Consider the following 11,890-nt stretch of genomic DNA (forward strand, 5'->3'; position numbering starts at 1 on the left):
TCTGGTTGGGGGCCTGCCTCTTCTAAGCACATTTCTCTTCTTATCAGCTTCAAACTCCATTTCCCATTAGGGTCCTGGGCATCCCTGAGGCTTTTGTGCCACTGAGGGCTCTGATATGGTCTGAACATTGTGATCTTGGGTGCTTGTGCAACCCTGTCCTTTGCTTTGTTTTGCAAATTTATCCTACTCACTTCTCTTAAAGGACATGTCAAAAACACGGGAAGAGGAAGCGATAGGGATGTTTATGCAAAAACTTGCACTAAGAAATTCACTTCTCTATTTTCTGACGCTGGGATTCAGCTCTACCCATACCTATTTCTGGTTTGTTGCCTCACTCTGGGGAGTTCTGGAACAAGGGCCCTGCCCAATCCCATTAAGTATCAGGGACACAGTCCTAAGTGGGCACTTGAGGAAACGCACACAGCTATAGAGCTGTATCTATTCCCTTATCCAAGAGGAGGGCGGCCTGGAGTCCACACACAAAGAAGGAAAGTTGACACAAATCAAAATACTGTCACTTCTCCCCCAAAGAGACACAAGCTGCAGCATGAGTATAATTTTAAGTGGGTAATCCAAAACTATTGCTCTCTAGTATGGAAGATGCTCAGACACTGGTATTTAATATATGATGTTCCCTGCTTCCAGGGGATGTTTCAAGCAAAACAATGAAACAGCACTACAAAGATTCATGTAGCTTCCCTGTCTAGATTTACTCAGGTTTTTCTCTCGCAACTCCACTCTGTGCTCGGAAGGGGCGACATCACCTTTCCTAGGAAGTGAAGGGAGTTGACCCACTGTTTATACTTCCCCAGGGCAGGGTTTTAAATGCCTTTCTCTTTTGAGGTAGATTAAATAGATCTTCAGCTGTACAGGGTATTGGAAATCTATACTAAGTGTCTGCATTCCCCTTAAGACATAGTACATGTATATTTAGTATGTAGTCTTAACTAACATTTGCTAAATGAAGTAATTACATGAATGAGAATAAGATGCCCGAGTGAGACCTACCTCTCCTCTCCCTCTCTGACATTCATTCGTTCAACAAATATTTACGGTGCCAGGCTAGTCCTACAAAGGACAATGACCTGGGCAGATTCTGGGCAGACAATGGCTGGGAACAAAGACAGGATCTGAGCTCCACTTTGTTTCTCAGGCCCTTCCTGAGGATGCCCGGCATCCCACATCTGGAGAGAACAGAGAGGCATCTATAAAAGTATCAGATCCATTCCTCAGACAATAATGGATAGGCTGGGATATCCAAGATCTTAATTTTTAAAAATAACCTGCCCTAGGATGGCCATCCATTAATTTGTCTAGACTTTTCCTGGAGCTATTTTCAGTCTCTCCTAATTTTGGATGAAATGAACTCCATGCATTTATTATCTTTAGGATAAAATATTATTTGCTTTCATTTGTCCTAACATTTTTGCTGTAAGTTTCCTCCAAATTGGAGCACTTTTTTGAACATGTCTGCATTCCTCCAGCCATAATTTCATGGATTCTGGGCATTTCTACTCGCCGTTTACCTTTCCAGACTCAAGGACTTTGAAGTCTGAAATCTTTCCTGACACCGCTCTCTCCTCTCTCTCCTACTATAATCTTGCTGTTATATGTTGCCCAATAAATCACTGACCATTTGAACCCAAAGCACTCTTATTAAGCACCCCTCCTCTCCAGCCCTCTTCCTTCTTATCCCCTCTAAGTCCTATTTTTTAAATGAGGAGACTGGGCTCAGAAAGTGAAAGGTCCTATAGCTGGTTATTGGCACACAGCAAACACATCTTCCTTTCTAGTTCTTTTCTGTCTCACTTGAGCTAGAAGAACCAGAACCAAAGACTATCTTAGATGCACAGGTCCTTCCTGCAAGAACGGGATAATGTTTTCTGTCTTATTCCCAATCCCCTCGTTGAGGCCTATGCATTCTGCTGGTGTTGTGGCCCAAGGAGCCTACTGAATTTGAAGATTATTGGATTTTAAGACAGACTTAAGGCAGTACTAGGTCCCTGTGTGTGTGCTCAGTTGCTTGGTCGTGTCCGACTCTTTGTGACCCCATGGACTGAAGCCCCTCAGGCTCCTCTGTCCATGGGATTTCCCAGGCAAGAATATTGGAGTGGGTTATCATTTCCTCCTCCAGGGGATCTTCCCGACCCAGGGATTGAGCCCGCATCTCCTGCATTGGCAAGTGGATTCTTTATCACTAAATCACCTGGGAAGCCCTACTCTGCCTCTTATTTTAAAAATAGTTTGGATTTATCATTTTTCTCTCCAAGAATATCTCATCAATAAAGTGAAGCACATATTATGCAGAGCAAAAAATACTAATGACAACATTTAATCAATCCCAATTGAGAGCCAGTGATTTTTGTGAAACATACTTGCATTTAGCTTATGTCGGCATTAACATGGATTTTCATTTCCTCAACTACTGGCATCTGGAAGTGTTATAGTAGGTTGTCACACAGTGAAGGAAAGTCCCATCAAGGATTTCCAAAACTGGAGTACACAGAGGATAGAGTGGGCCAGAAACAGAACTAATGGTGACAACCATTAGCACCTCCAGAAAAGTTAAGCAGGTGACCCCCAAGCCTCACACAACAGAGCTGTCAGCTTCTGCCTGTGAAAATGAGATGCTTTGAGTCTTACCTTTTCTCTCATAGGGCTTTCTGCAGCCTTCCACTGAGGTATTATCAGTTCATGCTGCAGCTGGGGGCTGCCTTCCCCACTTCCTCCTGCCAATATAGCAAAACACATCACTGGAATCCCAGACCTCTGTACCCTAGCTAACCCAGGCATGCAGGGCCAACAGGAAAGACTCCACATTCGGGTGTTAGGAGACCTGTGGATTCCAGTCTCTCGGCACTTACTATGGGTCAGGCACTCTGCCAGGTGCTGATAATAGAGCGGTAGATCTGTGTATACTTCACTGGCTTATGTTCTAGAGATGGGAAGAGGATGACACAAATATTCTCATATGGTACAACAGGGTCATGAAATAAAGAGACACTGAAGAGGGGGTACCTATTTTAGGATGATCATCAAGGATAGCATTTAATTGAGACTTAAGGGACCGGAAAGAAGATGCCAAGATCTAGGGGTCTAAGAGTGTCCCAGGAAGAAGGATCAGCAAGAACAGAAAGGCTTGGCCTGTTAAAGGAATAAGCAGAAGTTAGAAGTAGCTAGAACTGAGCAAATGAGAAGGGAAATTGGCAGATATGGTCAGCAAGACAGATATGGGGTCAGCTATCACAGAGGGCAAAGTGGGAAAGTGTCTGGATTTTATTATAAATCCTGTGACTTGGAAGGCACTGGAGGGTTTAGACACAGAGCAATATGATTTGTATTCGGTTTGTGAAAGATCTTTCTGACGGTTGGGTGGAGACTGAGAGGGTGGAAGTGCTGTAGGGGCAGGGCTGAGAGTAGAAGCGGGAAGGCAAGGATGGAGCCTTGCGGGAGCCCTGGTCAGAGTTGCTGGTAACTCAGACTAGAATGACATCAGTGGAGAGGAATGAAGTGTTTGGGTTCTGGGTATATCTGGAGGGCAAGCCCCTGGGTATTATTCACATTGTGCTTCAGTTTTCTCATCTGTAAAATGATACCCACCTGCCCATCTCACATCATTAATGGGGAGAGTTACTGTGAATGTGCTTCCCAATCCACAAAAGCATCATTGCTTTAACCTGAACTTCCTAAGGGCAAGGCTGCATTTGCATATCATTTCCTACTTTCCAAATAATTCTCACCACTCAGATCTCTGTACTCAACACAACCCTGGGAGAGAGGTAACAAGATTCCTCTTTTTCAAGAAAGGTGAACTGAAATCTGTTTGAGGACAGACTTGTTCTAGGCAGGGCAGACTTCAAACACTGATTGCAGACAATCTTAATAAAGTGGTAATTGCTCAAGACCTGAGTAAATTAGTCCGTTAGGAATAGGCCACATCCACAGAACTCCTGAGGTCCTAAGTGAGAACTCCAAAAATCTATTCTTTCTAAACCAACCACATGAATCGCATAGAATATGAGTTACATAGAAGATGGTCATATTTGTTCTGTTACACTGGCTCAATGATGAGTGATTAACTTCCCCTTCAGATTACTGATATGATGCATTCTCAGTCAAAATACATCCTTTAAAAAGTCATTAGACTAGCATTAGTGTTACCATGTTAGTAAAAATGAGAAGCAATGCATTCATTTACACATTTTCTGAGTGCCTAACTATAGGCCAAACACTATGCTAGATGCCTGATACTCACTGAGGAATCAGAAAGACAGTTTCTGCTCTAGTGGCTCTGATAAATCTAGATCTTTGCAACAAAAAGGAATTATGATATTTAATAGAACATTTAAAGGAATGAAGTGATCTTTATGATTGCAAAAATTACGAAAAGCTAGGCTCAGTAATAGAGAAACAGTACAACTTAAGAAAAACTGTTCAAACCTTAGAAATAAAGCAGAAAGAGCAAGTAGGATGTCCTTTCGATGTCACATTTGGAGCATTGGTTAGCAGGCCTTTTCACAGATTAGTGAATTATCTAGGGAAATGTACCTTTGTTTGCCTTTATTTACTAGTAATTAAAGGCTATACTCTGCGAAGTTCTGTGTTAACTGTAACTTTCAGTCTGGGAGAGATGCAAATGACTCTAGCATAGTAGACAGATAACTAAGAATTATGGTTGTTTGACCCCATGGAGCACTGACCACTTTTATATCTGTTCCAGCACAGAATTTCAACACTGTCTCCAATGCCCATATCACTCCTTTTTCCTCTAATGCTTTAAACTAGTTTTATCATTCTATTCACTGCCTCTCTGAAGAATCAGATCAATCTTTGCCAATCCTGCATCCTATATTTGTACGAGAGTCGTGTTTTTAACTTTCTGAAAATTGTACTTCTGCAATTTCTTGGCAGAATTTACAATCATTGAAACCATGTTGTTGGAGAATGTAACGATGTGGAAATGCTCATAAAGTGAAGTGGAATATGCAAGACACAAAACCGTACATACGGTATGGTTCCAATTTTATCCAAACGTATTTACAGGCACACACACAAAGACTGGAGAAAAGAAGAGAGACTCGGAAAGCAGCGGAAAAGCCAGAAAAACAGAGGAAAAGGAGAGAGAGGGAGGCAAGCCGGGGAGGGACCCACTGTTTTCTGCCTGCTCTGGATCTCCCGCATCTCCACCACCTCCCAGGGCGCACAACGTGGGAACAAAGCCGGGGCTCCCGGGCTGGGAGACAGCAGGGGCGCGGCTCCGAGTTGCTGCGGGGGGTCCCCAGGTCCCCCAGGCAACCCACGTCCCCCAGTCTACCCACCTATAAAGCCCCCCGTCACCCACCCCACAGCCGTTCCGCTCCGCTCCGCTCCTTACTTCTGGTCCATCCAGGCAGGGCGAGCACCAGCAGGCAGAGCTGGGCGACGCCCACGCCCCGGGGCATGGTGGCAGCTGGCCCCTCGAGCAGTCGGCGCTCACCAGCACGCGGCCATGCCAGCCCCCTAACCAGGCCGCCGCGCTTCTGGAATCCACCACGGTCGCCCAGCAGCTCCCAGCCCGCTCCCAGCCATTGACCGTTCGCTCCGCCCCTCAGCTCCACCGGGGCTGGAGGAGGGGCGGGAGGAGGCTGGGTAGAAGCCAGAGCGACCCCTGCGCCTGGCGCGGGGCTGGGGCTGGGGCGGGGGAAACTGCTCAGGTGACGGCGATCAAGGGAGGGAGACTCTGAGCCCGAGGAAGGGTAGGGATTCTTCACGGTGGGCGCTGCCTGAGGAGGACTGAGGGCTCGAGTTTGTAAGAATTAAACTGGACCCTTCTCTGCACAGCCCATTTTCTCTGTCCCACGCTGGGCTAGACGCCTTGGATGTCACTCAAGAGGCTGCTCACCCAGCACCGGCCTCCACTCTTGGAGGCAGGCTCCGAAAGAGTTAACCTGGCACAGAAAACTAAGTGCTATAAGGAGTTGTTTTCTTAGCAGGACACAAATCAAGGATCCTTTCCTTCTGACTGGGAGGAGCGGGGTGGTGAAGAGAGGATTCCCAGAGGAGATGATATCTGAGCTCCGGAGGAGGCGAAATGGAGCGGAAAACCCTAGACAGACGGACTAGGGCGGAAAAGCCCATGGGCTGAACTGGGGGAAACCGGCATTTGGGATGGTTAGCATTTAGGGTTTTGAAGGAAATTGGAGGGAGATGAGACTTGAAAATAATAATAATAATGACTGTCACTTACTGAAGGTTTCTGCTAGAAGAAAATAATAACCGAGACTGATACAGCATTTCCTAAATGCCACTGTTCTCAGCACTTTACATATGTCAACTTATTTAATTAATCTAGGAGACGAATTACCTTTTATTGCCCTTTAAAATCTTCCAGGGACTTTGTATACATCATCTCTTTTCATTAGCCCCATAATTCCCTGAAGTAAGTACTAACAGTATCCTGGTTTAGAGATGAGAAAACCAAACCTGAGAGGCTAAGTAATTTACTCAAGGTCACACAGCTAAAGTCTGAGGCTGGATTCAAGTCCACATATGAATAGTTCCAGAGCCTCTTACAGCACATCTTATTTTACAGATGAATAAACTGGGGGTTCCCAAGTGGCTCAGATGGCAAAGAATCTGCCTGCAATGCAGGAGGCCAGAGTTTGATCCCTGGGTCAGGAAGATCCCCTAGAGAAGAGAATGGCTACCCACTCCAGTATTTTTGCCTGGAGAATTCCGTGGACAGAGGAGACTGGTGGGCCATGGACAGAGGAGACTGGTGGTCCATGGGGTTGCAAAGAGTTGGACACAATTGTGCAACCAATACACAAACTAATAATCAGAAAAAAAAACTGTCTTGCTTAAAATCCCTGGCAAAGTCTGAGCCTCAGATCTGTTGTTATCTATTCCTTTTACTCCATCTCCTTCTTCAAACCCAGGGTTATACAGCTAAACAAGATGCTGTGTTTTGGGGAGGTATTAGTAGGTATGTCTGTTGAAACCAGTGGGCATAAATAAAATATATTGCTCTTGCCACTGATGCATTTATAGGCTATATTAGTCTTTTCACGCTGCCATAACCAAAAACTAAAGACTGAATGACTTGAACAACAGGAGGTTATTTTTTTATAGTTTTGGAGATTACAGTGTTGGTTTGGTTGCATTTCATATGAGGCCTCTCTTACAGGCTTATAGGTGGCTGCCTTCTTGCTGTGGCTTCACATGACCTCTTCTCTACTTGTTTGGAGAAAGCAAGCTCTGCTGTCATCTGCTTCTTAAGGACACTAATGCCATCAGACAGAGCCCTACTCTTATGATCTTCTTTAATTTTTACTACCTCTTTATAGACTCAATCTCCAAATACAGTCACACAGTATTTGAGTGGTTAGGGCTTCAACATATGAATTTGGGGACATAGTTTAGTCCATAACATTCTATTCTGTGGTCCCCAAAATTCATGTCCTTCTCACATGTATCAACTGAAAAAAATGCACAATATGAGACTTGTGAGTTAAGTTTTATTTGGGATAAAATGAGGACTATAGCCTGGGAGACAGCATTTCAGGTAGCTCTGAAGAGCTGATCCGAAGAAAGGGCAGGTCAGAATTATTATATATGATTTTAGGGAAGGGGGGTGGTGGTGCATGCAGTCAAGCACACATTTTGGGAGATGCTTGCTGCTAGTCATGAGGAGCAAATGTCACCATTAATGATTTTAGTGCTTTTGTAGATATGAGAAGATGCAAGAATCTGAGCTCATAAAATCTTCTCCTAAAAATATCTAACTATCTCTCTAAAGGCCTGTTCTGCCGGTTTTTCCCAGAGCACAGAGTGCCTCATTCTTGATCTCCATCCTTACCTCTTTTCAGGGAGTGTTGAAGGTCAGCTACTGCAATGGCTAGTGACTTGAGTGCATGCGTGCTCAGTCATTTCAGTGGTGTCCGACTGTTTACGATCCCATGGACTGTAGCCTGCTAGGCTCCTCTGTCTATGTAATTCTCCAGGCAAGAATACTGGAGTGGGTTGCTGTGCCCTCCTCTAGGGGATCTTCCTGACCCAGGAATTGAACTTTAATTTCCTGCACTGCAGGCAGATTCGTTACCACTAAGCCACAGGGGAAGCCCAGCTAGTGACTTACTTCATTCTTATAGAGGGAAATGGCAATTTTTAGTTGATACACGCAAAATACATTTATCCCATCCCAGCAACACCAAAAGATTTGCCCCATTCCAGCATCAGTTCCAAGCCCAATGTCTCATCTAAATATCATCTAAATCAAGTATGGGGTGACTCAAGGTATGATTCATCCTGAGAAAAAAATTCTTCTCCATATGTGAACCTGTGAAACCAGACAAGTTATATGCTTCCAAAATACAGGTTAGGAGGACTTTCTCATTCCAAAAGAGAGAAAGAAGGAGTCTCGGGCAAGTCCAAAACCTAGCAAGGCAGATTTCATTAGATACTTTTTTTTAATTTAAATTTCCTTTTATTTTGATTACACTGGGTCTTTGTTGCTGCCTGCGGGCTTTCTCTAGCTGTGGTGAGTGGGGGCTACTCTTTGTTTTAGTGCACAGACTCTAAGCCAACAGGCTTCAGTAGGTGTGGCTCACGGGCTCTAGAGCATGGACTCAGTAGTTGTGGCCCAGGTGCTTTGTTGCCTCGAGACATGAGGAATCTTCCCGGACCAGGGATCGAACCCATGTGTCCCTGCATTGGCAAGTGGATTCTTATCCACTGCACCACCAGGGAAGTCCCCACTAGATCTGAAAGCTCTAGAATAATCCTCTGGCAGGACGTTCTGCCTTCCCAGCCCACTGGGGCAGTAGTGTCACCTCCACAGCCCAAGGCAGTGGCCCTGCCCCCTCTGCTCTGGGCAGCAGCCCCGCCCTGTGCCTTCTTGCTGCCCTTGAGGTACTGAGCAGGGGAGGAGTGGCTCCCTGAAACCAAGAGGGTGTCCCATACTCTGAAACGAAGAAAGCAATAGCCTTTGCCCTCTGGGCCTGTATGCTCTATAAATAGTGAGAATGGCAGTCCTGATGCTCTCTGAATCACCTTCAGGTGGTTCTCCCCTTTTCTTAAAGGACAAAACATATTCATAACCAAATAGCTGTATTGGCCTGTCCTATGGGTCCCAGCAGTTCAAAAGCCCTCATGTTATCTCTGTTCTCCTTGGTCCAAACTGGCAGCGTCTCTGCTAGCATAAGCGCATCTCTATTTCTGGTAGCTGCAGAGATGGCTGATAAATGGCTTGAGTCATCTCCATATAGAGTGATTGTCCAGCCACACCCTCAGTAGCCTCTCTAGAACATGTGTTCTTTTTTGCAATGTAGATGGGCTGAGAATTTTCCAAATCTTCAAGCTTTGGTTCCTTGTTGCTTAGAATCCCTTCAGTTTATCTCCCTCCTCTTGTATTTTACCATGGGCAACAAGGAGAAACCAGGTCACACCTTGAACACTTTTGCTCAGGAATCTCCTTAGCCAAATATCCGAGTTCATTGCTTGGAATTTCTACTTTTGCTGCTGAAAGCTCAGCTTATCTATACATGGGTGCTGAGTCAAATCTCAGAGACACAGTTTTGGGTGAACAAGAAAAGGATAGCTTTATTGCTTTGCCAGGAAAAGGGGACACGGTAGGCTAACGCCCTCAAAACCGTGTGTCCCAACTTGGGGAATATAGTGAAAAGTTTTATAATAATAATTGCTTAAAGAGGGCGTGATCAGCTGGTGGACATTCTTCTGATGGGTTAGCAATGAGGTAAGTGGGAGTCAGCATCAACCTTCAAGTCCAACTAGTCTGGGGTCTATATGCTTGTGGGCAGCATACCATTAACTTCTCCCACCTGGAGGGGGTTTCGGTATCTGCAAAATAGCTCAAAGATATTGTTGTGTGTACACCTTAGTGGGAAACAGGACCTTGCCCCAAGGCTGCTCTTGGCTGTTTGTTTCTCCCTGGTCTGGCATCCCTGTGTGTGCATGCTAAGTCACTTCAGTCATGTCTGACTCTTTACAACACCAGGGACTGTAGTGCGCCAGGCTCCTCTGTCCATGGGATTCTTCAGACAAGAATACTGGAGTGGGTTTCCGTGCCCTCCTCCAGGGCATCTTCCCAACCCAGGGATGAAACCGGTGTCTCTTATGTCTCCTGCGTTGGCAGGCAGGTTCTTTACCACTAGCACCACCTGGGAGGCCCTGGCATCCCCTCCCTTCCCTAACAACTGCTTGAATCTGCCCATTGGAACTCAGGGGAACTCATGGAGGCTGAATGAAGGTTGTTTCCTATAATCAAAGAAATAGGGTCCCAGAAAGGCCTTGTGCACAGAAGCCCCATTGAGCCCTGCACGATATCACTTTCCACAAAACACTAGGACACAATTCAACCAAGTTCTTTGTCAGTTTATAATAAGGATCACCTTTGTTTAGTTTCCAATAACATGTCCTACCTTTCCATCTGGGACCTCACCAGAATCACCTTTAACATTCACAGCTCTACCAAAGGTCTCTTCATAATATGTGTCTTCTCGAAAATGATAGCTACTTTCTTTGCAGTACTTCTGTTTTCTTCCTGAACACTCACCAGAATTGCCTTTAACATCACATTTCTACCAACAGCCCCTTCAAGGCAATCTAGGTTATTTGTAGCATGGACCTCAAAGCTTATCCAGCTTTTACCTATTACCCAGTTTAAAGTCATTTCTACATTTTTAGGCATTTGTTATTGCAGGACCTCACTTCTTGGTACCAAAATCTGTATTAGTCTTCAGGGCTTTGCACAATTGAATACCATTGACTGGGGGTGGCTGAAACAACAGAAATTAATTTCCTCAGTTCTGGAGGTTGGAAGTCCAAGATCAAGGTGTTGACAGGGTTGTTTTCTGGTGAGGCTTCTTTTCCTGGTTCCTAAACAGTTGCCTTATTGCTGTATCCTCACATGGCCTCTTCTCTGTGTGAGCATGCAGAGAGAGAAGCTCTGATCTTCCTCTTATGAAGACAGTAGTCCTATCCGATCAGGTATAGCCTCATTTAACCTTACTATCTCGTTATAGGCCCTGTCTCCAAATACATTGGGGGTTAGGGCTTCATCATATGAATAGGGGTGGAGAGGATACAGTTTAGTCCAGAACAGGGGCTCTAGCCCTAGAAACATGAGACTAGAATTCTAGACCCAGCTCTCTCCAACCAACTCTGTAACTCTGGGTAAGTCTTCGGGATACTTCTCCTTTCTGGGCCTGAGTTTCTGATCAATAGCCCAATGGTAATGGCCACCCCAGTCCATCTCACTCAGGACCTATAAGAAGTTATTGAGATAATGGTGGTGAAAGTGCTGTGCCAGGTAAAAATGCTAAACTATCAAGTCTAACTCATTCTATGGACAGTCTACTTGCAAAAGGAATCCAAGCCCATGCCTGAAATTTGCTCTCATTTCCTGACCCTCAGTTGATCAATATTTAATCAGCTTAGGTACCTGAAAATTGGGAAGTAGCTCACGAGAGAAAAAGTCTGGTAGTCTCTGCACTGACCAAAAAATGAGAAATTTCCCAATTCTGTTTCTCATCTACCCCCTTCCACACTTATATACAGAAACAAACATATACACATCAACTTTTGACCCCCCCATAAGACTTTCCATTTATTTATAAAGAATGTGTTTGTTATTTATAAAGAATACTACATCTCTACATAATCTTTAAAATATTCATGCCATTTAACCTAGTAATTACATTTCTGGGAAACTAGCCTAAAAAAATAATCTGTGATTTATGGACTAGAATGTTAATAGTAGTGTTATTTATAATAGTGAAAATATTGGAAACAACCTAAATATCCAACTGTGAAGAGACAGTTAATAAATTATAGAATATTCATATGATGGGTTACTATGTGGCCACTTAAAATAGTGTTCGCAAAGAGTTTA

At 44.6% G+C, this 11,890-nt stretch overlaps 1 protein-coding gene across 2 annotated transcripts in view; it reads right to left on the reverse strand.

Moving 5' to 3' along the window:
- Positions 1-5,582, reverse strand: part of ADAM19 (ADAM metallopeptidase domain 19) — an 87,402-nt gene extending 81,820 nt beyond the window's left edge. For both annotated transcript variants that reach the window (XR_014056688.1, XM_081500470.1), the window contains exons 1-2: positions 5,375-5,582; positions 2,644-2,729 (exon numbers count right to left, since the gene is read on the reverse strand). Coding sequence is in view for 1 of the 2 variants with exons in the window: in XM_081500470.1 (XP_081356596.1) it covers positions 2,644-2,729; positions 5,375-5,441 (153 nt within the window). In the remaining variant the exon portion in view is untranslated. The remainder of the gene's footprint in view (positions 1-2,643; positions 2,730-5,374) is intronic.
- Positions 5,583-11,890: the final 6,308 nt, after the last annotated feature.

The sequence above is a fragment of the Giraffa tippelskirchi genome, chromosome 6 (genome assembly GCF_054371585.1).
Source record: "Giraffa tippelskirchi isolate mGirTip1 chromosome 6, T2T-mGirTip1v1.2.pri, whole genome shotgun sequence".
Taxonomy (NCBI): Eukaryota; Metazoa; Chordata; class Mammalia; order Artiodactyla; family Giraffidae; genus Giraffa; species Giraffa tippelskirchi.